Source organism: Salvelinus fontinalis, chromosome 17, assembly GCF_029448725.1.
Source record: "Salvelinus fontinalis isolate EN_2023a chromosome 17, ASM2944872v1, whole genome shotgun sequence".
Taxonomy (NCBI): Eukaryota; Metazoa; Chordata; class Actinopteri; order Salmoniformes; family Salmonidae; genus Salvelinus; species Salvelinus fontinalis.
The window spans coordinates 26,201,613-26,228,707 of record NC_074681.1 but is presented as its reverse complement, the minus strand read 5'-3'; the positions used below and the strand labels follow the sequence as shown (position 1 = coordinate 26,228,707).

Here is a 27,095-nt window from a genome sequence, read left to right as displayed (position 1 = left end):
TGTAGGCTACAGTCCAAGCTATGTCTTCCAATGGTGCAACTGCTGTCGGCATCCATATATTATCCAATTTGTATAAACACTCAGAGGTATGGATTACAGAAGTGGTGTAGTCTATAACGATACGAATACCACTTATTATTAATATCTACATAACGCATTGATGTGAATCACACTGCTGCTCTCTCATTTAGCTATTTGAGTCTTACAGATTGTGGTTGTTGTGGATGGATGTTCACAAATCTAAATGTGTGTTTGAACCAAATAATGGTTGAATTCAAGAAGTTTAAGCTGCCTATCAATCAGTTTTTGAAACCAATGGACAGCCTGTGAAAAATGCAATCTTGCAGCATCTGCATAGTGCGGATCCCAGCCTATGGAATAAAAGTGGGGATTTTATTGCTCAATCTAATTCATGCTGATTTATTTTTTAATCCATAGGCCTAATGGACACATGCTCAAACTTGTACACTTTTGATAGACTTAAAGGGGCAACCAGTAGTTGCTACCTTCATTTTTGGAATTATAAATTCTATATATACAGTACCGGTCAAAAGTTAGGACACACCTACTCATTCAAGGGTTTTTATTTATTTGTACTATTTTCAACATTGTAGAATAATAGTGAAGACATCAAAACTATGAAATAACACATATGGACTCATGTAGTAACCAAAAAAAGTGTTAAACAAATCAAAATATATTTTATATTTTAGTTTCTTCAAAGTAACCACCCTTTGCCTTGATAACAGCTTTGCAGACTTTAGGTATTCTCTCAATCAGCTTCACCTGGAATGCTTTTCCAACAGTTCCTTCATATGCTGAGCACTTGTTGACTGCTTTTCCTTCACTCTGTGGTCCAACTGATCCCAAACCATCTCAATTATGTTGAGGTCAGGTGATTGTGGAGGCCAGGTCATCTGATGCATCACTCTCCTTGGTCAAATAGCCCTTACACAGCCTGGAGGTGTGTTGGGTCATTGTCCTGTTGAAAAATAAATGATAGTCCCACTAAGTGCAAACCAGATGGGATGGCGTATTGTTGCAGAATGCTGTGGTAGCCATGCTGGTTAAGTGTGCCTTGAATTCGAAATAAATAACCAACAGTGTCACCAGCAAAGAACCCCCACACCATCACACCTCCTCCATGCTTCATGGTGGGAACCACACAGGCGGAAATCATCCATTCACCTACTCTGCGTCTCACAAAGACACGGCGGTTGGAACCAAACATCTCAAATTTGGACTCTACAGACCAAAGAACAGATTTCCACGGGTCTAATGTCGATTGCTTGTGTTTCTTGGCCCATGCAAGCCTCTTCCTATTATTGGTGTTCTTTAGTAGTGGTTTATTTGCAGCAATTCGACCATGAAGGCCTGATTCATGCAGTCTCCTCTGAACAGTTGATGTTGAGATGTGTCTTTTACTTGAACTCTGTGAAGCATTTATTTGGGCTGCAATTTCTGAGGCTGGTAACTCTAATGACCTTATCCTCTGCAGCAACGGTAACTCTAGGGCTTCCTTTCCTGTGGCGGTCCTCATGAGAGCCACTTTCATCATAGCGCTTGATGGTTTTTGCGACTGCACTTGAAGAAACTTTAAAAGTTCTTGAAATGTTCCGAATTGACTGACCTTCGTGTCTTAAGGTAATGATGGACTGTTGTTTCTCTTTGCTTCTTTGAGCTGTTCTTGCCATAATATGGACTTGGTCTTTTACCAAATAGGGCTATCGTCTGTATACCAACCCTACCTTGTCACAACACAACTGATTGTCTCAAACACATTAAGAAGTAAAGAAATTCCACAAATTAACTTTTAACAAGGCACACCTGTTAATTGAAATGTGTTCCAGGTGACTACCTCATGAAGCTGGTTGAGAGAATGCCAAGAGTGTGCAAAGCTGTCATCAAGGCAAAAAGGGTGGCGACTGAAGAATCTCAAATATAAAATATATTGTGATCTGTTCAACACTTTTTTGGTTACTACATGATTCCATATGTGTTATATCATAGTTCTGATGTCTTCGCTATTATTCTACAATGTAGAAAATAGTCAAAATTCAATAAAACCCTGGAATGAGTAGGTGTCAACTTTTGACTGGTACTGTGTGTGTGTGTCTGTGTGTGTGTGTGTGTGTGTGTGTGTGTGTGTGTGTGTGTGTGTGTGTGTGTGTGTGTGTGTGTGTGTGTGTGTGTGTGTGTGTGTGTGTGTGTGTGTGTGTGTGTGTATACACAGTATATACATATTATCAATTGATTCTTGAATAATTAAACTTAGAAATGCCTCATGAGCTTAGTTCAACTGTCACACTCCACGAGAACCCAAAATATAGGCTTGTTTTTCTCCAATGTTTGTAAACATTCCAAATGTAAACAAACACTGTGTAGCCTCATAACATAGTTAAAACAATAATTTTGATATCATGGGTGTTCAGTCCTTGCATCCATAGCTCTGTCTATTAATCTGAGAGTGGTTACATTTCTCCAGGCCCATCCCTCCAGCTTTTTACCAAAACAGAGGCAGGGTGTCATTTTGTTATTGTTCAATGAGTTGTATAGTGCCATAAGCAAATGCTCATCCAGAGGCGGCGCTCCTAGTGGCCAGGGACTTTAATGCAAGGAAACTTAAATCTGCTTTACCTACTTTCTACCAGCACGTTAAATGTGTAACCAGAGGGGTAAAAAACCCTAGACCACCTTTACGCCACACAGACACGCTTACAAGCAAAAACTAAAGCGGGAAGTACCAGTGACTCGCTCAATAAGGAAGTGGTCAGAGGGCGCTGATGCTAAGCTACAGGCCTGTTTTGCTAGCACAGACTGGAATGGATTCTTCCGATGGCATTGAGGAGTACACCACATCAGTCACTGGCTTCATCAATAAGTACATTGATGACGCCATCCCAACAGTGACCACACGTACATACCCCAACCAGAAGCCATGGATTACAGACAGCACTGAGCTAAAGGGTAGAGCTGCCGCTTTCCAGGAGTGGGACTCTAATCTGGACACTTATAAGACATCCCACTATGCTCTCCGACGAACCATCAAACAGCCAAAGCGTCAATACAGGACTAAGATTGAACCGTACTACACCGGCTCCGACGCTTGTCGGATGTGGCAGGGCTTGCAAACTATTACGGACTACAAAGGGAAGCACAGCTACGAGCTGCCCAGTGACACAAGCCTAACAGACGAGCTAAATAACTTTTATGCTCTCTTTGAGACAAGAAACACTGAAGTATGCATGAGAGCATCAGCTGAGAATATCAATTGTGTGATCACGCTCTCTGTAGCCGATGTAAGTAAGACTTTCAAACAGGTCAACATTCACAAGGCCGCAGGGCCAGACGGATTACCAGGACGTGTACTCTGAGGATGCGCTGACCAACTGGCAAGTGTCTTCACTGACATTTTCAACCTGTCCCTGACCGATTCTGTAATATCTACATGTTACAAGCAGACCACCACAGTCCCTGTGCCCAAGAACAACAAGGTAGCCTGCATAAATGACTACTGACCCGCAGCACTCATGTCTGTATCCATGAAGTGCTTTGAAAGGCTGGTCATGGCTCACATCAACACCATTATCAAATCAAATCAGAGTTTATTTGTCATGTGCGCCGAATACAACAGGTGTACAGTGATATACTTACTTACAGGCTCTAACCAATAGTGCAAAAAAGGTATTAGGTGAACAATAGGTAAGTAAAGAAATAAAACAACAGTAAAAAGACAGGCTATATACAGTAGCGAGGCTATAAAAGTAGCGAGGCTACATACAGACACCGGTTAGTCAGGCTGATTAAGGTAGTATGTACATGTAGATATGGTTAAAGTGACTATCCATATATGATGAACAGAGAGTAGCAGTAGTGTAAAAGAGGGGGTGGTGGGTGGCGGGACACAATGCAGATAGCCCGGTTAGCCAATGTGCGGAAGCACTGGTTGGTTGGCCCAATTGAGGTAGTATGTACATGAATGTATATTTAACGTGACTATGCATATATGATAAACAGAGTAGCAGCAGTTGGGGGGGGGGGGGACACAATGCAAATAGTCCGGGTAGCCATTTGATTACATTTTCAGGAGTCTTATGGCTTGGGGGTAAAAACTGTTGAGAAGCCTTTTTGTCCTAGACTTGGCACTCCGGTACCACTTGCCATGCGGTAGTAGAGAGAACAGTCTATGACTGGGGTGGCTGGGATCTTTGACCATTTTTAGGGCCTTCCTCTGACACCGCCTGGTGTAGAGGACCTGGATGGCAGGCAGCTTAGCCCCAGTGTTGTACTGGGCCGTACGCACTACCCTCTGTAGTGCCTTGCGGTCAGAGGCCGAGCAATTACCGTACCAGGCAGTGATGCAACCAGTCAGGATGCTTTCGATGTTGAGGCTGTAGAACCTTTTGAGGATCTCAGGACCCATGCCAAATCTTTTTACTTTCCTGAGGGGGAATAGGCTTTGTCGGCCTGTCAGGAAGTCCAGGATCCAGTTGCAGAGGGAGGTGTATAGTCCCAGGATCCTTAGCTTAGTGATGAGCTTTGAGGGTACTATGGTGTTGAACGCTGAGCTGTAGTCAATGAATAGCATTCTCACATAAGTGCTCCTTTTGTCCAGGTGGGAAAGGGCAGTGTGGAGTGCAATAGAGATTGCATCATCTATTTATCTATCTATCCATCTATCTATCTATCATCATTGCATCATCATGAAAGTTAAATATTTTTAAATAATTGATTTTGAATTTCGCGCCCTGCAATTGAGCTGGATGTTGTCATAAGTGTACCGGTGTCGGGCCAGCCAGCCACCTGTACTACTCTGGCGTTCCGCCAGCGGAACTCCTCCCACATTCCACTGAAAAGGCAGAGCGCGAAATTCAAAATATATTTTTTAGAAATATTTAACTTTCACACATTAACAAGTCCAATACAGCAAATGAAAGGTACACATCTTGTGAATCCAGCCAACATGTCCGATTTTTAAAATGTTTTACAGCGAAAACAGCATGTATATTTATGTTAGCTCACCACCAAATACAAAAAAGGACAGACATTTTTCACAGCACAGGTAGCATGCACAAAGCCAACCTAACTAACCAAGAACCAACCAAACTAACCAACAAACAACTTCATCAGATGACAGTCTTATAACATGTTATTCAATAAATCTATGTTTTGTTCGAAAAATGTGCATATTTCAGGTATAAATCATAGTTTACATTGCAGCTACAATCAGAAATTGCACCGAAAGCAGCCATAATAATTACAGACACCAACGTCAATTACCTAAATACTCATCATAAAACATTTCTGAAAAATACATAGTGTACAGCAAATGAAAGACAGGCATCTTGTGATTCCAGCCAATATTTCCGATTTATTAAGTGTTTTACAGTGAAAACACAATATAGCGTTATATTAGCTTACCACAATAGCCAGAAACACAAGCCATTCCCCAGTAGCAAAGTGTTAGTGATCGTAACAAACCAGCAAAATATATATAATTTTTGACTAACCTTGATATGCTTCATCAGATGACAGTCCTATAACATCAGGTTACACATACACTTATGTTTTGTTCGAAAATGTGCATATTTAGAGCTGAAATCAGTGGTTATACATTGTGCTAACGTAGCTACTTTTTCCCACAACGTCCGGATATTTTTCTGACACACATATTCTGACCAAATAGCTATTCATAAACATAACTAAAAAATACATGTTGTATAGGAAATGATAGATACACTAGTTCTTAATGCAATCGGCGTGTTAGAATTCTAAAAATAACTTCATTACGACATAAGGCTTACGTTATGGCTAGCGAGTGCCCAAAACCTGGGCGCAAAACTAATAGTACACAGTTCGACAGATATATGAAATAGCATCATAAAATGGGTCCTACTTTTGCTGATCTTTCATCAGAATGTTGTACAAGAGGTCCTTTGTAAAGAACAATCGTTGTTTGGATTTAGAACGTCCTTTTTCCCTCTTGAATTAGCAAGCGCACTAGCCAAGTGGCTCGAAGCTCTCCTTCCTGAACAAAGGCACACAACGCAACACGCCTAACGTCCCGAATAAATTTCAATAGTCTAATAAAACTATATTGAAAAAACATACTTTACGATGATATTGTCACATGTATCAAATAAAATCAAAGCCGGAGATAGTAGTCGCCTATAACGAAAGCTTTTCAGAAGGCAATTCCAGGTCCAACCTCGCGCTTTCCAGAAAACAGGAAATGGGTGACACGTCATTCCAAGAGGATTTATTCCATCTCAGACCAAGATAAACACCTCATTTCTTCTCTCACTGCCTCTTGACATCTAGGGGAAGGTGTATGACGTGCATGTATACTAATACGTATCATGCCCATTTATAGGCAGGACCTAGAACAGAGCATCGATTTCAGATTTTCCACTTCCTGGTCAGGAAGTTTGTGCCAAATGAGTTCTGTTTTACTCACAGATATAATTCAAACGGTTTTAGAAACTAGAGAGTGTTTTCTATCCAATAGTAATACTAATATGCATATTGTACGAGCAAGAATTGAGTACGAGGCCGTTTAAATTGGGCATGATTTTCCCCCAAAGTGAAAACAGCGCCCTCTGTCCTCAACAGGTCTTAATGCAACCGCCGTGTTAGATTTTTAAAAATAACTTTACCATAACAAACAGCTTGTGTTATTGCGAGACAGCGCCCGCCAAAACGGCAGAGAATAGGAATCAACATTTTCCACAGAAATACGAAATAACATCATAAATTGTTCTTACTTTTGTTGAGCTTCCATCAGAATCTTGTACAATGAGTCCTAGGTCCAGAATAAATTGTTGTTTGGTTTTAGAATGTCCTTTTCTCCTGTCGAATTAGCAACCTTAGCTAGCCACGTGGTGCGAACATGCCCATCTTCTCTCGACGCAAAGAACGGAAAATTCCAAAAGTCCCAATAAACGTTGAATAAACTGATACAACTCGGTTGAAAAAAACTGCTTTATGATGTTATTATTACATGTATCAAATAAAATCAGAGCCGCAGATATCCGCCGTGTATACCGAACACTTTTCAGAAGCCAATGTCGACGTACTTCGCGCGCCAGAGAAGACAAAGAAATTTCCAGACCTGTCACTCCAAAAGCTCTTGTTCGGCCTCAGATCAAGCTAGACACCCCATTCCACGTTCCACTGCCTGTTGACATCTAGTGGAAGGCGTATGAAGTGCATGCATATCGATAAATATTAGGCAATTGAATAGGCAGGCCCTGGAACAGAGCATCGTTTTCAGATTTTTCACTTCCTGTATGGAAGTTTGCTGCAAAATGAGTTCTGTTTTACTCACAGATATAATTCAAATAGTTTTAGAAACCTGAGAGTGTTTTCTATCCAATAGTAATAATAATATGCATATTGTACGATCTAGAATAGAGTACGAGGCAGTTTAATTTGGGCACGATTTTTTCCAAAGTGAAAACATTGACAAGAAGTTTTAAGAGCTTGTAAGTAAGCATTTCACTGTAAGGTCTACACCTATTGTATTCTCATGTGACAAATACAATTTGATTTGATCTGTGGATTTGCCATTTAAACAGCTGCATATTATCAAGATATCAAAGTGTCCCCAACAAAAAGGGAAACAATAGGCAAATATCAAATGCAGCAAATGGCATTAATTTTTCACATGTAAATAGCACTTTTCAGTAATGGTCAATGCATACCATTCCATGAGCGCAGCATTTATTTTTCAATTCGAATCAATGAGCCCAATCAGTCCTCCATGACAACAAAATCATAAACAACAGAGTAGGGATGGCTAATAAGTCCTTAGTTTTGGGGTTATACTCACTCAAAACAATTTGGCTAATCTATACTTCCATATTTCCATATCCTATTCTTGAAGATCAAGGGGTATAACATGCATTGGAATGATTGGAATTCTGATAGTGTCACGCCCTGGCCTTAGTATTCTTTGTTTTCTTTATTATTTTAGTTAGGTCAGGGTGTGACATGGGGAATGTATGTGTTTTTGGATTGTCTAGGGGTTTGTAGGTTAAATGGGTCAGTGTCTTGTCTAGGGGTTTTGTATGTCTATGGCTGCCTAGATTGGTTCTCAATTAGAGGCAGCTGTAGTTCATTGTCTCTGATTGAGAGTCATATTTAAGGCAGCCATAAGCATTGGGTTTTGTGGGTAATTGTCTATGTAGAACGTTTGTAGGTTTTTGTATTTGCACTTACGTTTGTAGCTTCACGGTCGTTTGTTGTTTTGTTTAGTTTTGTTTTAAGTGTTCGTTTCGTGTTTCACTCGTCTCTAATAAAAGAGATGTATTTTTCACACGCTGCGCCTTGGTCCACTCATTATCCTCAAGACGATCGTGACAAATAGACTTTTTTTTTATAGATTTAAAAAAAATTGAACCTTTATTTAACTTTGGGTAATCTAAAAGTTATATTAGTGATTACAAATTTGGACAGGTAACTAGTAACTGTAACGGATTACATTTAGAAAGTAACCTACCCAAACCTTTAGCTAGAATAGGTGATTTGGTATTACTGATACATTTACACAACTCACCTTTCTCCTATTATATCCGCTAAAAGAGCAAAGGCTAAGCTACTTCTAGCTCTCTGTGAGGCACATGGAGTTGTTGTACCTGTAAGTGTTGGGATTGTTTTTATGCCAACTCCTACCAAAGACCTATAGACTTTTTAGGCTGGTTTGGAAAGCGAAAGGATGCCAGATTCTCATGCCTCTGAATGATGCTTTATAGCCACCGAAACAGTGATAGCTCTTGTTAAACAGTAGTATGTCATCGAAGGAAAGAAGTTGTACAATTCTCACACATAGTTTTCTGTGTGTTAAGGAGTTGATGGGATCTTCATGCAACTATTTGGTAAACCAAATGGAAAAGAGAGTATTTATCCATAATTAGATCAAATCAACCATGTTTAACAAATTATCCAAAAAAGTCTAAAGACTCAGTAAAACTTCAGGAATTATATGCGTGAAATCATAATGTTAGTGTAAAGTTTCTTACCCCCATATTGCAATGCAATTCATACAGTAGATGTATGGCCTTCAAACTGCCCACTTGATAGAAGGTGTAGAGGTACCTCCTCAGGCAGCAACCCTTACTGACAAAGCAATGCAGAGGTTATGCTGGGACAGCACTGCATTCCCAGTCCAGCTTCAGGCCAAACCAAAGTAACTACTGTGCTATAAAACAAGCAATAAATCTATTCTTATGTGTGCAGAGGATGTAGTGCTTAAACTTTCACTATTCTGACTTGTTACTGTATAACAAAACCATGAGAACTAGAGCGAAACATTTGTCAAACTCTCCAACACTCCCAAGATTACAATATAGAGAGAAAAACTATATTTCCAATATCACCTACTGTACTGTATTTCAAAACAAAAAAAAGAACAAGATATATAAAATCTTTGCTAATTGTTCTGTTGATCCGAAAGGTTTTTATTAGGAGCAATTGGTTGATAAACAACCAGCATTCACAGCTGATTCCCATTATAGAAGTTGAGAGGCTCTGGGACAAAATGGGAAAATGGTGTGTATGTCATTCTCATAGAAGTGATTTCAGAACCACTACAGAAGTTTAGACTTACAGTACTTTCATGTACTGTAACTGTAACAGATTTTGGAGAAAGGCTTTGGAACTATATTTGAGGGAGGGGGCTGTGGGTATCGGGTGTTTTTCCAGTTGTCAGCTAGCTTACAATCAATGCGAATGAGATTCATTATTTCTTTCTCTTCTTGGTTCTTCCATCATATAATCACTGTTGCATCCCTGTGCTTGAAGTGAATGAAAACAGAAAATTACAGAAAAGGTTGTCAGTCAGTAAATGCAAACATCTGCTCTTCTACGAAACAGCCAGGGCCACTATGATGTCAGGGGCATTTTGATATTCTACAGCAACACAGCAAAAGTGGACCCTGTTTGTACTGCTCGCTTCAACACAGTCGAGATATATGCGACCCAGCAGATGTGTTTCACCAGCTGGTCAGATTTGCTTTGGCTGAGAGGTTTGGTTCTGTGTGAGTGGCAGCCAACCATCGATGCTTTCTTTTAAAATATTCTCACAGTCCTCCTCCCACAGCATCCACACCTGTTTACTCACATTATGCAAAGCATGTTAAATCAACCAGAACATTGTCCAGAGATGATAAGACCTTACATTTTTGCTTAGAATAAGTTTAATAAAATGGTATAATAATCCGTTTGTACTGTCTGGCATGCAGCTTATTTCATTGGAATTAACATTTGGGTTGGATCTGCTAATTTGCTGAGCAGGGTGCGTGCCAATAGAGCAGAGCTGCCCCGCCCGTCTGAGTAACATACTGGCCACAGCAGTGTGGGGTCTGAGGTAAGACAGGCCTAGGATCTGAAAAAACAATCTCACGGTCATCATCTTTGGTTGATGGCCAGTTTACTGTCACGGGCCTGCCAAGTCTCAATAATCTGTGAGAAGGCCAAACCTGAATTTAGAATACTAAGCCATAGAAAGCCCATTATCTCAATTTGAGATTAGAACAAGCCAACAAAGGGGAAATATACAGTATGTAAAGGAGTGTGTTGATTGCTTGATTTCACTACAAAATATGACTAATTCTGTGTAGAATAATATTGAGAATTTGAACATGTGCAATATACCATTTTAATATCGTGAAAGTAAAGCTATAACATAATGGATATGAGTCATTCAAAAACATTGTTTTTGCTCCGATTGTTTTATTTCAGTATGAAATTGGGATAGTGTCAACACAGAAATTACATTTGTCAGTTCAGTCACAAATTACAGTAAGTCTTGAAACCAGCCTTTTGGGAGAATGCATTTTGCCCATGCTGTCTGGTTCTTCTGAAACAGCTTGAAACCTGTTGCTAATATTAAAAAAATGAATGCTTAAGTCCACAGAGAAATATTGTGGGTTTAACTGGACTGTTTCTGTTGGACAGAAAAGGGGATAAATCAAGCTCGCCTTCACTCGGCGGTGGGAGATGGGCCTATGCCACTGGTTCAGATCTATTGGGACTGCATGGGACTCTGAATGCACTGCAGAAGTAGTCTTAGTTTTTATGTCCCTGGAGGAATCTCATTCTGCCCCAGTTGCTGATCTTTTTTTATTTATTATTGTGAAAATAGAACACATGAGAGGTTTGGAATGGAATAGAATATTTGAGAATAGACAATGGAATATTTGAGAATAGGCATTGTATCCCTGAAGAACCCCATTCCTCAATTACATGGTTTACTAAGCTCTATAGGTCACCCTTCAATTCTAACTTTGTAATTTGTTTGGCAGATGGAGATCTTATTTAGGGTTGCTTACAGCCTTATTATGCATCAAGCTCGTATATTTAGACATCTAACTGGACTATATTAATTGTACATTTATATGAATGATTTAAGGGTAATACCAAACCACAAGCCAGATGGGGAAAAAATACCATAACTAGTTTAGTTTTTTATATCATGTAATTAATGTGAATGCAGTTGTGATTTCTACTGAAATAAAGGCCAAAATGGGTCAAAAATACCAAAACTGATGTGAGCTTGTATAGTTTTAACATCTCATTCTTTCAAAATGGTAAAGTCTACGGTTCTAGACTAACTCCTGCCAATGGGTAAGAATATAATTGGGTGGAGCGCACAAGTGGCAAATTGAAGAATATAGTATGCTTTTAAACCTCCACAGTTTCATGTGTGTCCCCAATTTGGTCAGCTTTACTGGAATATTCTTCACTTCTCCAATACCATGAAATGAAATATAAAATAAAAATGGAAAAATATATATTTGTAATCTTAAATTAAACCATCCAAAATAATATATTTGGTTTGGACAAAACTAAGTCAATGGTCACAGTCAAAATCATGTGTCCCTTGAACAGCTGCAATGGGAGAGAGTCAAAATCTTAACAGGCATGAATAGATTTTTATAATCCATAGTATAACAAACATTAAACCAGTCCAGGAAGTTATTCCAAGCGGCTAATTACACTCTTCTTGTGTAAAGAGTGATGATGTCACACCAAAAGCTACTGCCTAGTGATCTAGCTCCACTGTACAATCAATCACACAGGGAACTAAGTCCTTGTGGCTCAGAAGGGAAAACACTGCCTTGAATGGTAGGCTACCATTAAATTACCATGAATGAACATCACTTGAACTGTACTTTTAGTTTCTTCTAAGCTGTAGCCTAACGTATTATTTATGTCATTCTTTGCAGGTAACAAAATAGGACACAACTCCCTTGATGTATATGAATCGTCATTCTTGATGTTGCAATATTAAAACTTGAGTTAACTAATCAATGGAACTCAAAGACGGCTCTGAGTTTACAGCCAAGTTTTTATATCACTGCGCTATTTGGAAGAAAACAAGTATGTCATTCTTCCAATAAAACTTTCAGAAGCGCTAAGCAAAATAAGCAAAATAACAGAAACGATAGGGTAAATCACTGAAGCACTTTGCTTCAGTTCATTTCCAAATGGCAAAGAAAATGATGACCCTCTTGAGTTTTTTTCAACTTGGCACTTATTTTATTCTAGGGGGAGGGGGGAGAGTGCACAGGCAGTAGATTTGGCCACTGACAAGTGTAATCCTTCCATTACAATGAACATGACAATAAACACTAGGCACAGGAGACCTCAGACCAGGAAAATGACTTGCGATACTGTAGTTGGAAAACCTGAGACTATCTAAATCAGTGTTTGGTCTCTTCCTGACAAGGTTTTGTTGTTCAAGGGCATGAGCCTGATCCAATTTCAAATAAGAGCAGAAAGTGAACTGCATCATGGACTGATAACTAATACAATATAATCGGGAACAACAAGCATGGCATTGTGATGCTGACAACCAACTGAGTGAAGTCATGAAGAAGACACCTTGCTATTACAGTAATATAAAGGATATAATCCTAACTTGACCTAAATGTACTGCAATTTGATTTCCAATAAATAAGCATGCAATAAACAATGTTACAAGTAGCATACAAATGATATAATGTTGACATTAACACCTCAGACACTGTTTACCATATGCTCCTTGAGCAATGACAGATTATAAAAACCGTGGCCAAGGCAGAGGCATGTCGCAGTAGAGTGAGAGAGGGACTGAACAGAGTACGCAGAGAAGGGAATTGTACAACTTTGAACAGGCTCATCTGAGACTTTCTGAATTGCGGGTAAGACATTGGCTATTCAACAATGTATTTTGGATCAAACGTTCATGTAATATTTTGAATCCAATCAAGGAAGTGATAGTTTGAATAGTATAGTTATTTGCCAAAACATTTTTTAAAGAATTGATGTGATCTTTCTACCTTTGCATTTTTATTCAAGAGCATGACATAATTATCCAGAGTAATGTAGGCTACCTGTTTTATTTCAAACGAGACGAGTTATTTTCTTTGTTTTTCTTTACAGTACGTGACTAAACTGGAGAAGAATGAAAGGCATGTGCTATTTTACCAATGTGGTCCTGTTCTTCATAGCCAGTGGATCAAGTGGATGGCTCATCCATAACGCGACAGATTCCACTTCATTAGCCAATATCACCGACATGAACTCAACGTTAAACGCGCAGGTGTCTGCGCTCACCCCCAAGTCTAGACGGAAACGCTGGATTTCACAAAGCGACATGGTTGCCATCCTTGACTATCACAATAAAGTCCGAGCAAACGTCTTTCCACCTGCTGCAAATATGGAGTATATGGTGAGTGAAGTTTTTAATTGAGATTCAATTGAAAATGTTTTACATGCTAAACTAGTAGGCTACTTTTTATTTGAGATTTGTTGGCGTAATGTTGCCTTTGTAATTTGATCTGATAATTTACTGTATAACTTTTTTTGCCAATTAAAATGTAGGTATGCATCATGAGTCATGTGGCTACTATGGCTTGGTCTATGGCTCACCCTGCTGGAAACATAAGGTTACCACATAAAATCAGTGTGCTCATGGTCACAGAATAATATATTCTTTTGTTGGGGGGGGGGGGGGGTTCTGGCATCTATTCGATATCATTGCAAAAAGCTTTACTGTTTCTATTGGGTATCAACATATAACTGATGAGCAGTTTTGTGCATTTTCTATTCATACAGGGTAATTCAGGTAGATATTTATGAGAGCAGCTCACAATGCATGGCTTTTGTGCACTTTTAGGTTCAATCCCAATGAATGCATTATCATGTCTGCAACACATACAGGTGTGGGATGAAGGCCTTGCCAGATCTGCTGAAGCCTGGGCAGCCACGTGTCTCTGGGAACATGGACCACCATTTCTACTGAGATACCTGGGACAGAACCTGTCGGTCAGAACAGGGGGGTATGTAAAGCCTGGGATGTGTCAATCATATATCAACTGATCACGTGTTAATACAATATTTTATTTATTTTTATTGATTGAGGGGGATCCGAGCAATGCCATCTTTGAGTCCGACCTCATGCAATGTTGACTATGGCACAAAATGAATGTACTTGATGTGTTTCTTCCAGATATCGCTCCATTCTGCAGCTGGTCAAACCTTGGTATGACGAAGTCAATGATTACATGTTTCCATACCCTCGTGACTGCAACCCCAGGTGTCCTATGAGGTGCTCTGCACCAATGTGTACACATTACACTCAGGTACAGTAGCCATCTAGGCACTTCAGATTTGGGAATCTTTGGGGTAGTCTTCTCCTGACGAAGACCCTGATGAAGGTCTATTGACCTAAACATTGCTTCTACGAGATGAATTCAATCGTTTGTGCAGTATTCAGGATAACCAGGGTGCTGGAGTTTCTTCTTTTTCAGGAAAGTATTTTTATCCTCAAAAGACTTCTCTGACTGATATTCAGATGGTGTGGGCTACAACGAACAGAGTTGGGTGTGCAGTTCAAACGTGCTATAACATGGTTGTTTGGGGAGCCATGTGGAGACAAGCAACATACCTGGTCTGTAATTATTCCCCAAAGTGAGTCCTGCTTAATACCTTAACAAGCGCCACTTATCACAGCTGAATGATTGATATCCTCTCTCTTACATTTCAGAAACACATTGTCAGACCGAATGAGAACAGATTTATAGGTGTTCACGTAAACTGATGTCATTATGAAAGTATCAAGGCTATTTTATGCAAAATAAAAAGTATAGCTGCTATTATGCTTTAGATTTGTGAAATGGGAAATGACAACTACATTAATTCAAATTGGAAAATGATATGTTTAATGCCCAAGGGAGCATCTTTGAACTACAACAAGAATGACACATTATTACTCTTTCTTTTCCAGGGGGAACTGGGTAGGAGAACCTCCCTACAGAGTTGGCATCCCATGTTCAGCATGCCCACCAAGCTACGGAGGCTCATGTAGTAACAACCTATGTTTCCCTGCAATAACGTCCAACTACATGTACTGGTTCAAGTAAACCATTTAGACATCTGTTTTAATAATCAACTGTCAGATATCATAATTTCACATTGCTTCAAATGTCAGATGTATTTCCCCCAAGTACTTTATATGTACAATGTACCTTTTATACAATTACACATTTTGAATTATAAGCTACATTTGATTTGGTTTGAGATGTAAATTAGTATCATACATTGTTATGTTGTAGCGTACAACTTATTGTTATCTTACCATCATATTGATGGTATTGTATTGATTTGTTGGTGACTTTTGATTGACTATTTGGTACAGAGGTCAAACCTACAAATACCTCTACTAAAGCAGTGGTTAATAAGCTTCCTCATAACTATAAAGACAAGAGTATATTGGATCGATCGACTCCAGCTCACAGTACCATATGTCAGTAGCATTTTCAACATTGATAAATAGCGTTTTATTAAAGATTTACTGTATTTTTGTAAGTACTTCTGAAGTTTTTTCCAGGACACGAATTACATGTTATTTTTATTTGCATGATGCTTCGTATTTTTACACCAGTGAATGTCACTTATATTTGTGTTCATGTAATTGCTATGGCCTGTTACCATTGTTATAGAATAAAGACTGCTAAACTGTATGTCTTGCTTGAGAACGTGTGTTTGGAATGTCCAACTGCATCAGAAGAGGTTTTAGCAGCTGTAGTGAGGAAAGGAGAACACCAGAGGGCAAGCCTGACAAAGTAAACCTTTTTTTCTCAAATCAAATTGTATTTGTCACATGGGCTACACAGTTTACAGCAGGTATAAAAGGTGCAGCGAAATAAACTCTGCCTGCAGTGGAATATTCCCTTGTGAATATTCAACAATGTCCCTGTGACAGAAGACAGAAGACTGATAATTATGGAAATGTTGCACATAAGTCACACAAAGACAAATAATGAAATGAATAATAGGGAAAACAACACAGGAAAAGGTTATTTAGACGCAATGTCAACTATCTGCTGAAACTTTCTGTACCCTGCTAAATAAAATCAAAAGAATGTCCCCGGTCAACATCATTACAGAGAATTTGTTTAGCCCCTGCCCATAAGCCAATTATCTCTTGGACCTGTTAGTTCCCCACTGACTTGGAGTCTTGCAGTGCTAGAACCCAATTGACCCCTAGCATGGAGTGTCTGCATCTCTACTGTAAAGCACTGAAGAGGACTATCAATGGGATTAAAATTCCCTTAGTAGGCAACTTTGAATTGGCAAGTTACCCCGTCAATGCAGTCACCTGGAAGCAACCATGGCACTGTACAGCAACTTGTTACAGGTCTTAGCTGGGCACTGACTTCATTTCCACCTGAGTGGACTTTTCTTGGTCATGTGGGTTGATTCCTCTAGACATCTTACTTGGAAGGCAGGATTGAAGTCAGCATGACCTAAGGTGCTGAGAATCTGATGCCCAGGAAGGCACTCATAAAACAGGGAGCACAGCATGCCCTCTATCCAGAGGATACCAGCTATCTCCATGATACCCACCTGAGGAACAGAGTCTGTTTCTCAAACTTGGGTTGATGCTTACTGAAGTGGGAAAAAAGCCTAATCAGTTCTGATGGGTTTGGCCATCCTTAAGCTGCAGAGCTCATTTGGGTTGTGTTGCTTAACAAAGGCAGGGAGTTTAGGAAGACAGCAAGTTCAGAGTGCAGCTTTTCTTAGTGTCATGGATGCAGGCACAAAGATAGAGAGGCTTGTAATAACATAGAGAGTGATGTTTGGGGTGTACAGTACAGTAATAGTTAATTCATCCATTCAACTCAAATCCCATTACAGTTAATGTGATAATTGAACATCTCAAAATCTTACCAACAAACATAAACAGAAATACTATTCTAAAGAAATACTACATTTACATGTGAGTGGGCTCTTATTACCCAAAGTTTACCTTGCTGTAACTTTAGTAGGATGGCTGGGATCAGAACCAGAGTCTTCCAATAGTTCAATCTGGGAACACAGGAGGAGGCCAAGGGCGGGGTCTGCGGCGTTACGCATCGCTAAATCTAAATTTGGCATATAAACGCAGGGAGCGCTCATACTTGAATGATTATACAGGTACGCTCTAGATTCCTTGGTGGATGTACGATATCCGAATTGACTTACTTATTACGTAAATGTAGATGTCTAAATCTTAGGATGTATAAAGAGTAGCTCTCATGTTCACCGTTCTGATTCAATACAACTTTTGGAGCTGGACATTTCCCGGGGATAGTTGACCAGATTGGACAAAACGTTTTGGTAAAAGGTACATTTAAAAAATATATATATATTCGACACTGGGATAACGAAAAATACTGTTTTGAATTATAACTTTGCATTGTTGTAGCCTGTGAGAGAATTTCGCACGCAATACGCATGCTCATGACATATTGCATGTGCTTGGCAAAAACGTATTTTTTGTGTGAGCAGTGCAATTGACCTACTGTCAAGAGCTTCAAATACACCAAAGCTATGTACAGTATTACCGTTCTAATTCTAATGTATGATATCCTTGTGCCAGACATGTGATAATTCATCAGTTCTCACATTCAAGTGAATGCATAAATCAATAACCATTAATATTAAACTGAATAAAGATCTCTGAATGCTTGACCAACCATCATATTGTATTTCATTTTTACTTTTCTTTAGCCGACAGAATACAGATTTTGTATTGGAGTGAATCACAGAGGCTGGAGAGGCTGATCGTCATCATGAAGGGTGTACCTCAGGACTTGCTGAGAGGGTTTGGGTTGCTATTCTTTGCCCAAACAGTACTTTCTATGGTGATCCCTAACTCTACTCACCTGGAGGCCATACTGGAGAAGTATATGAACAAAGATGATGAGTGGTGGGTGTCCAAACAGAGAGGGAAGAGAGCCATCACTGACGGTGATATGCACCTCATCCTCGATTTGCACAACAAGCTCAGAGGTCAAGTTTATCCTCAAGCTTCAAATATGGAGTATATGGTAAGAAAGCTAAACCAGGACCAACTGTGTCTGCTATATTTAGGTTATGTTTAGGTTTTCCTAAGATGGACTGTAGGCAATTGGAATATGACACTTGCTCATACTGAAGAAGGAGATTGTACAGTACTAAAGATTGAAGGAAGTGTTAGTTACGTATTTTGCACTCATACTTCATCTAAGCTAACGTGTGATACTTGTTCATAGACTCAAGACATCTAGGCTTGAGAATCTGGAACATTCTCAAACCCATTCAACCAGAATGGTTTCAGCAGATCACATTTGGAAAGTCAGGGCCAATGCAGAGGTTTCACACCAAGCTCTGAGAGCCAGTGGTGTAAAGTAACTAAGTCAGAATACTTTGACATACTACTTAAGTCGTTTTTTAGAAGTATCTGTACTTTACTTGAGAATTTATATTTTTGACAAGTTTTACTTTTACTCCACCACATTCCTAAAAAAAAAATGTAGATTTTACTCCCATAAATTTTCCCTGACACCCAAAAGTACTTTTGAATGCTCAGGCAGGACAGCAGTATGGTCCAATTCACAACACACCTACCAGTATAATGCGGTGTCATCCCAATCGCCTCTGATCTAGCAGATTCACTTAACAAATACTGCATTTGTACATTTTTGTCTAAGTGTTGGAGTGTTGCCCCTGGCTGTCCGTAAAAAAAAAAAAAATCGAAAATTGTGTCGTTTGGTTTGCTTAATTAATATAAGGAATTTGACATCTAGCATTTACTTTTTACTTTTAAGTATGACAATTGAGTGAATTTTCCACAACTATACTTAAGTAAAACCAAATATTTTTACTCAAGTAGTATTTTACTGGGTGACTTTCACTTTTACCTGAGCCATTTTCTATTAAGGTATCTTTACTTTTACTCAAGTATGAATATGGAGTACTTTTTCCACCACTGCTCGGAGCAGAGAGCTCAAATAGATCAAAACCTAAAAACAAGCCTGACCAACAGCCAAGCAATAAAGCCAGTATGTTACTGCCCCTGTCAAACCCTGAGCTCTGGCCCCTGCCTTGGCTACCGACCAGCTCTCTCTTCCACTGTTATTGTGCACTCTGCCTCAACCATTTAAACTCACATTTTCAAATATTAGTCTTTATTTAATCTTTGCATTTCCTTTGGCAACAAAGCTGGATCTGTGTTGACTCAAACTTTTAACAGTTGAGCATCATCCTTTGAAGTATGGTTGATCAAATATAGGTTTCTGCAAAGGATTCCTGGATGCAATGTAAAGTACTGTTCCCAGATGGAGGGGTTAACTGTAAATGTTGAAAAGAACACAAGGATTTGCCATTTAGAGGACATCATTTCGATGTCTTAATGTAAATTTCCAACACTATTTGGATAATTTGGACGATTTCCATGTATAAACAGAGATTAGTATCCAGGCCTACAGTATGTCCATTTCCTTCAAGCCCACTGCACTAACCCTAAGCAGTGCATAATGCAGATATCACTAATGTAATGTACTACACATGGAAGACATTAGGACTGTACAGGGCAGCCGACTGGCACCTTTTTCAATTAACCTTGATGGGTGTTAGTGCAGTTAAACAGCAGAACAGCAGCACACTACACCTATTCTTCTAATGGACAATTTTACTACAGCTTGGCAGAAACATTAGAATTCCTCACATCATGTCTACTTAGCTCTTTGTCAGAAACAAGTGGTGCATAAATAGTTTATAGTGTCAATTGACCCAATGCAAGATCTGTATCATGTGCAGATTGGTGCACTTTAGTGCAGAGTTGATGCAAAGAGGCCAGTAGTACTAAAAATGCCATCAGGTCCCCCAATACTTTCTGGGAAGAATGTTAAGATTTGCATTTCCAATGTTTGTTTATCAAGCATTTTGTATTTCTAGAGTCTAAGTAACACTAATACAAGCATTTGTAAGAGTTTTAGTCTCAGTAGCTCTAGCACCAATCTGATGAGCCTGCAGATATGTGTTTAGCCTATCAGAATAACTCTGACTTTCACATTTGAAAGGTTTGGGATACGGAGCTGGAGAGGAGTGCTGAACACTGGGCACACACCTGCATGTGGGAGCATGGACCACAACACATGCTAACCCAGATTGGACAGAACCTGGGTGCCCACTGGGGAAGGTCTGTATAGTAACAGAAGAGATGACCAGTTTGATTATATGTATTATGTCATTATACAGTAGTACTGTATATCCATTTCCTAACATGATTACTTCTAGATACTTTGTTTTAGGTGGCTTTTTCAGGATGAATGATAGTTGTGGGGTCATATAAACTCATGAGGCAACAAATGTGTGAATAAACAGTGGAGTACAGAGTACTGATATATTGCCATGGGTTGTGTCCAGTTAGCTCAATTGTTTTGTTTCCACTTTCCTCAGAGACCGACCACCAACATTTCACGTCCAAGCCTGGTATGATGAAGTGAGAGACTACAGCTATCCCTATCCACAGGAATGTAACCCACACTGCCCTTTCAGGTGCTCTGGTCCCGTCTGCACTCACTACACACAGGTAAGAGTTTCCAATGACAATATCATAACACTTTATTTAAGGCCAGAGAAGTCTGAGAGGACCATTATCTGAAGGGAGCTACTTTGTCTGTCTTTGCAGATGGTTTGGGCAACAAGCAGCCATATTGGATGTGCTATCAATGTGTGCTACAATATGAATGTGTGGGGCATGATTTGGACTAAAGCTGTGTACTTGGTTTGCAACTACTCACCGCCGTAAGTTTTCCAATTAAAAAAATATATTCTTATGTTTGTCACCCCCACAAAAATGGTTTATTAAATTCAAATTGCTGTATATTATGTAGTGTATTGGAACTGGGAGGGATTGGGTCAAAAGGTTCAGTGTGTTTTATGTAATTTGTGTGCAGGGGAAACTGGTGGGGGCATGCCCCATACAAACATGGCAGCCCGTGCTCTGCCTGTCCGCCCAGCTACGGTGGAGGCTGTAGGGACAATCTCTGCTACAAAGGTTGGCTGCTTTTTTGGTGCAAAACAAATTGGTTGCTTTTCACATTTTTGTTTTGCAGGGCATATAACATGTGATGTGGCTCTTGTTCTTCTTCAGAGAACGGAGTACAGAGACGTCCTGCCCCTGAACTAGAAGAGACAAATTACATCGAGCCGGAGTCACAGCCAGAACCGAGGGCCCAAGAGCCTCGGGTGAGACCACTGCCCCCAACACCATCATCCAATGACAACGTGGAGAGGAATGAGGTGGTCAGCACAGTGCAAATGTGTAAGAATTGATCTCTCATTTGATTGCACTGTATTTCATATACAATGTCACTGTACAGTAGGACATGTCTGTCACCAGACAGATACATCTATATTTGGAATGACTGCCAGAAGATCTAAGTGAGATTGATTTTCTTGTTTTTAAAGGTCAACAGATGGACTGTGAGACCAAGCTGCGTGATCGTTGTAAAGGAACCACTTGTAATAGGTAGGCCTAAATTGTAAAGGAAACACTAGTAATACTGTAGGTAGGCCTATGTTGTAAAGGAAACACTAGTAATACTGTAGGTAGGCCTACGTTGTAAAGGAAACACTAGTAATACTGTAGGTAGGCCTAAGTTGTAAAGAAAACACTAGTAATACTGTAGGTAGGCCTACGTTGTAAAGGAAACAATAGTAATACTGGAGGTAGGCCTAAGTTGTAAAGGAAACACTAGTAATACTGTAGGTAGGCCTACGTTGTAAAGGAAACACTAGTAATACTGTAGGTAGGCCTATGTTGTAAAGAAAACACTAGTAATACTGTAGGTAGGCCTACGTTGTAAAGAAAACACTAGTAATACTGTAGGTAGGCCTACGTTGTAAAGGAAACAATAGTAATACTGTAGGTAGGCCTACGTTGTAAAGGAAACACTAGTAATACTGTAGGTAGGCCTACGTTGTTCTTAAAGTCGATGCTGTCACTTACCAGTTCTTACTCATTCCTGTGAATCGGTCAAAGCTGAGTTATAACTATTGTTTCTTCTTGCAGGTACGAGTGTCCTCCTGGATGCTTGTCTAGCCCAGGGAAAGTAGTAGGGACTGGGTATTATGATATGGTATGAAAAGAAAACACCATTTTGTATCTGTCAATTTGTTTGGTCTATTCTCAGTGCACAAGTTGTGAGATATAAAATAATGATATAAAACAACTTTAGTCATTTTGCTCACATATTCTAATTCTTGAACAGTATTGGATAACACCCCTCAGAGCGGGAGTTGAACAGTTGGGGATGGCCATAGTATACTGTCATAATACATGAAGCAGGGGTCCCCAACTAAATTCACCTGCAGGCCGAGGATGGTCAGGGGGCCGGAACATAATTATAAATAATTTGTACACTGCAAATTGACCACAATAAGAAGAAGCGCAAACCGATATAGTACCTGACAAAAACATAATGATTACATTGGGATACGATCACATATGTCTCTCTATTAATGTGTGGGAAAACATGGGAACAGATTTCCTAAAATAAAATCACTTGGAGCTGATTTCCTGTTTTTTTTATAGTGTTTTATGTCCAACAATGAAAATTCACACAAAAAATGAATATGCTCAGTAAACTTGGGGGGCCAAATAAAATGATTTGGCCCATGGGCCGCAAGTTCGGGAACCCTGGTATAAAGAGTAGTGAAACATATTTACATTTTTCAGCAATCAAGTGTTTGCGGAGCTGGTTTGCACGCTGGAATCATAGACGATGGTGGAGGCTGGCTGGACGTTACAAGACAAGGAAGAAAATCACATTTCACAAAGTCATACAAAAATGGTGTTCAGTCTGTTGCGTGAGTTCAAATTTTACTCACTCCATTATATTTGTTTTACTCACTCCATTATGTTTGTTTTACTCACTCCATTATATTTGTTTTACTCACTCCATTATATTTGTTTTACTCACTCCATTATGTTTGTTTTACTCATTCCACTATGTTTGTTTTACTCATTCCACTATGTTTGTTTTACTCACTCCATTATATTTGTTTTACTCACTCCATTATATTTGTTTTACTCACTCCATTATGTTTGTTTTACTCATTCCACTATGTTTGTTTTACTCATTCCACTATGTTTGTTTTACTCACTCCATTATGTTTGTTTTACTCATTCCACTATGTTTGTTTTACTCACTCCATTATGTTTGTTTTACTCATTCCACTATGTTTGTTTTACTCATTCCACTATGTTTGTTTTACTCATTCCACTATGTTTGTTTTACTCATTCCACTATGTTTGTTTTACTCATTCCACTGTTTGTTTTACTCACTCCACTATGTTTGTTTTACTCATTCCACTATGTTTGTTTTACTCACTCCATTATGTTTGTTTTACTCATTCCATTATGTTTGTCATAAAGCCAAACCAACAAGTGACACGTTTTCACACGTTTTACAGGATGAACAGGAGTGCAAATTCCTTCAACGTATTTACTGTACCAGGTATGTCTGGTCTACTATCATGTTGTGCACCTTTATGTCTCAGTAATGCATGTATTGTTTGAATGACATTGTGGCATCTTTGCTCCTCAGTAAAAGCAGTCACATGTGAGACCACCGTTGCACAGTTCTGTCCCTACAAAAAACCTGCACGGCACTGTCCAAGGTAAAGAAACAGGTCACTTTCTAATAAACCAAACTTGACCTTCTACTGTAAAGTTGATACTGTGTTTAATAGATATTTTTCCCCTACCAGGATGTATTGCCCCCGCAATTGTCTGCATGAGACCCGTGCCAGAGTCATTGGAACACAATGGTATTCGGATGTAAGTCCTTGAATGTATGTCTGTATGTATGTACGTATGTATGTATGTATATACTGTATGTCTGACAATGGCCTCCAAATATTTTATTTCTCTCATAGAACCGGCCTGTGTTTTACGCTGACCTACCTTGTTTTTTTCTAGAAATCCAGTATATGTCGAGCAGCCATCCATGCTGGTGTCATTCAGAATGACTCAGGAGGCTACCTGGATGTGCAGCCTGTGGACAAGAGGAGACAGTACAGCGGTAGCTATCAGAACAGAATCTCTTCAGAAAGGTAAGGGACGTGAATAAGGGAAACGCAGGCCAATTGTGGGGTTTTGACTCTGTTGCAAATGCTTTTGGATGCGTAATGGCTAGGGACGTCGGCTCATGTGGTCAGAAAAACTCTTTGCCTTGTCAGATTTGGGGTGGCAAGTAGCCTAGTGGTTAGAGTGTTGGACTAGTAACTGAAAGGTTGTAAGATCGAATCCCAGAGCTGACAAGGTAAAAATCTGTTGTTCTGCCCCTGAACAAGGCAGTTATTAACCCACTGTTCCTAGGCCCTCATTGAAAATAAGAATTTGTTCTTAACTGACTTCCCTAGTTGAATAAAGGTAAAATAAAATATACATTATAGGCTAGTATAAGTGTCATATACTGTACCTTGGCTTGACTATGTAAACTGTTCTTAGCTGAATGCAAACTTACACAAGTGTCCATTCTTCCTAACAGCCTACAGAATCCCTCAGGTGGCAAAGCATTCAGAGTATTTGCAGTCATTTGAATCCACATTGCAAGGACACTGGCAATGAAAATGAGCACTTGTCATTTAACACCCAGTCATTTCACGGCCAGTAATTACACTGCTTATGGTTTCCTTCTCTTGCTAAGCTGCACCTCAGCTTCTCAAGGCTGTTCAATTCACTTTGGTCACAACATATATAAAGATACACTGTTCAAATGTAGATCTTTTAAGACTGTATATTGGATGTATATAACATGTTGTAAATAAGTTGAATGTCTAACAAATGCAATCTCTCATAGATATTTGTATCAGAACAGAAAAATATGTAATGTGCATGCATGGTAAAGGTTTTAATTCTATGATATTTCAAATCTTGTATTGTTTTTTTAATTTGTAAGTATTTTATACATTTTGATGACTGATGTTGATGTTTTATTTCATGATACAAAATTGTATAGCCCTTATTCATAGATTTTTACAGTTCAAGCCTGGCTGGCCAGGAGTGCGTCAGAGAATTTCATAGCACGAACCACATGGTGAGACACACAAAATATGCATTATTTATTTACATTTGTGAAGAAATCATTGTTATCAATGGTCAATTCTGGAAGGACAGTTGGGACTTTCATAGCATGTCTTTTAGCTGAACATACAGTATAGCAATTATTATATGTTTCATGATAACCTTATCAGTTCTCCATTGATTGCTACTGTTCATAATACAGTAGCTGTATGGTATGTAGTTTATAAAGCACTACCTCACGTTGTTAGAAAGGCACCATTAATGTACTGGAAACTACTGGTATCCTGTCTGGATGACAGAGAGAGTACTGTCTTACTGTCCTAGATCCAACATGTGTTTGTCAGGTTCACAGGGCATTACTGTGGGATAAAGGGCTAAATCCTGGTGTATTCAGTAGTTGCTTTTCATATTTCTACAGCCCCCCCCCCCCCCAAAAAAACCCCACCAACAACAATTATCTGGTTGAAACATTAATATTTTTTATATACATTATACAGCTATTACACATGTTCATCTATCCACAGAACTCAGGCACTCATATTCAACATTTCAAAAACAGAATTTGTAGAAAGCCCATATCCTTTCCAGGCAGGAGCAGTAAAGAATGAAAGCTGAGCAAGCCCTTATGTTAAACTACTCGGGCCCACTGGCTGTGCGCTAGGTAGAGCAGACAAAGAGTGACTTTGTGTGTGTTGATCTCGATCTCACTTCCCTGGATGCATTTCCCCCACGCCTGCCACAGATGTGGTCAACCCCAGCTGAAAGGTCTCTGTCAGTCACCCGTACACACACATACCCTCTGTGAGATGCTTTATGTAAGGGTTGAGATTCAAGTTCAGTATATTTTACTCAATAGTTTTGTCTGAAAGGAGTTTGCTTCGGACAACGCATTTTAACTAATGCTTTTTTAAAGGGGCAAGATCATATCTAAGATAATGTACTGTATTCTCTAATTTTGTCAAAAGCTCTTGTTAGACTATATAGTCAGTCAACATAAGAGATAGTTAAATATTAAAGCTGTAAGTGGGTCAGACTTACTTCAATATGGAATAGAAACAAGGGAATCCAACAGGACAGACATATTGATCTTGATCCATAAACTTTTATCCATTCTATAGAAATAGATATTACATACTAGCTTCCATTGCTAGTGCAAAGCTCTGGTTAATACATAGTATACACTGTACTGTAGTGGTGACCCATTATAACACACAACCCCCACTATCACCACCATTCTGCTGAGTGACCGGGGGGCTGGACTGAGAGGAACTTTCCAGGAAGAGGACCAGGGCTGATAGAGACCTCCTGATGGCCTCATTGAGTTCCGCACCGCTCTCCAGAAAGAAGAGGCATGCATCAGAACACTGTCAAAATTCACAGGGCAGTGTTGCAGAGGAGTCCACTGGCAAAGACGCCAACTGTTCACTGCTGCAGGAGTGTTATACAACATGAAAAGACCCCACCGTCACAGACCCGCACAAGGATCAATACATCATCATCTCAGAGGTGCTGTTTGGTGAAATTACATTTGTTTCCTTTCATTTGGACTGTAACTACTGCTAATATTATACCTGATACTAAATAAAATAATAATCAATAAAAAAATTGGAGAATATTATTTTTTATCATGTATTTGATGAATGTCTTCCAGTACTTGTTAATGCTTGTCCAATGTCTGTGGATGCTGTGAGTAGAAATCAGCTCCAT

General features: G+C 39.3%; 2 protein-coding genes across 2 annotated transcripts; both read left to right on the top strand.

Annotated features, from left to right (window-relative positions):
* Positions 1-12,957: 12,957 nt before the first annotated feature.
* Positions 12,958-16,007, top strand: pi15b (peptidase inhibitor 15b). Its single transcript, XM_055867767.1, has 6 exons — positions 12,958-13,184; positions 13,426-13,714; positions 14,206-14,324; positions 14,495-14,627; positions 14,840-14,955; positions 15,272-16,007. The coding sequence occupies exons 2-6, from the start codon at positions 13,448-13,450 to the stop codon at positions 15,405-15,407; spliced, it is 771 nt and encodes a 256-aa protein (XP_055723742.1). The 5' UTR covers positions 12,958-13,184; positions 13,426-13,447; the 3' UTR covers positions 15,408-16,007.
* Positions 16,008-17,419: 1,412 nt separating this feature from the next.
* On the top strand, positions 17,420-25,816 carry LOC129814057 (cysteine-rich secretory protein LCCL domain-containing 1-like). The gene is made up of 15 exons (XM_055866830.1): positions 17,420-17,653; positions 18,040-18,359; positions 20,373-20,491; positions 20,752-20,884; positions 20,984-21,099; positions 21,252-21,352; positions 21,449-21,619; positions 21,766-21,826; positions 22,370-22,436; positions 23,036-23,166; positions 23,774-23,817; positions 23,908-23,980; positions 24,071-24,140; positions 24,282-24,415; positions 24,853-25,816. Exons 2-15 carry the CDS (start codon positions 18,102-18,104, stop codon positions 24,902-24,904), a joined length of 1,530 nt encoding a protein of 509 aa, XP_055722805.1. The 5' UTR covers positions 17,420-17,653; positions 18,040-18,101; the 3' UTR covers positions 24,905-25,816.
* The last annotated feature ends 1,279 nt before the right edge of the window (positions 25,817-27,095 follow it).

Coding starts and splice junctions, on each gene's coding strand:
- pi15b (XM_055867767.1), top strand. CDS start 13,448: ATGAAAGGCATGTGCTATTTTACCAATGTGGTCCTGTTCTTCATAGCC. Junction 14,325..14,494: donor CTGTCGGTCAGAACAGGGGG/GTATGTAAAGCC, acceptor TGTTTCTTCCAG/ATATCGCTCCATTCTGCAGC. Junction 14,956..15,271: donor GTCTGTAATTATTCCCCAAA/GTGAGTCCTGCT, acceptor TTTCTTTTCCAG/GGGGAACTGGGTAGGAGAAC.
- LOC129814057 (XM_055866830.1), top strand. CDS start 18,102: ATGAAGGGTGTACCTCAGGACTTGCTGAGAGGGTTTGGGTTGCTATTC. Junction 23,981..24,070: donor CCTGCACGGCACTGTCCAAG/GTAAAGAAACAG, acceptor TTCCCCTACCAG/GATGTATTGCCCCCGCAATT. Junction 24,141..24,281: donor GAACACAATGGTATTCGGAT/GTAAGTCCTTGA, acceptor GTTTTTTTCTAG/AAATCCAGTATATGTCGAGC.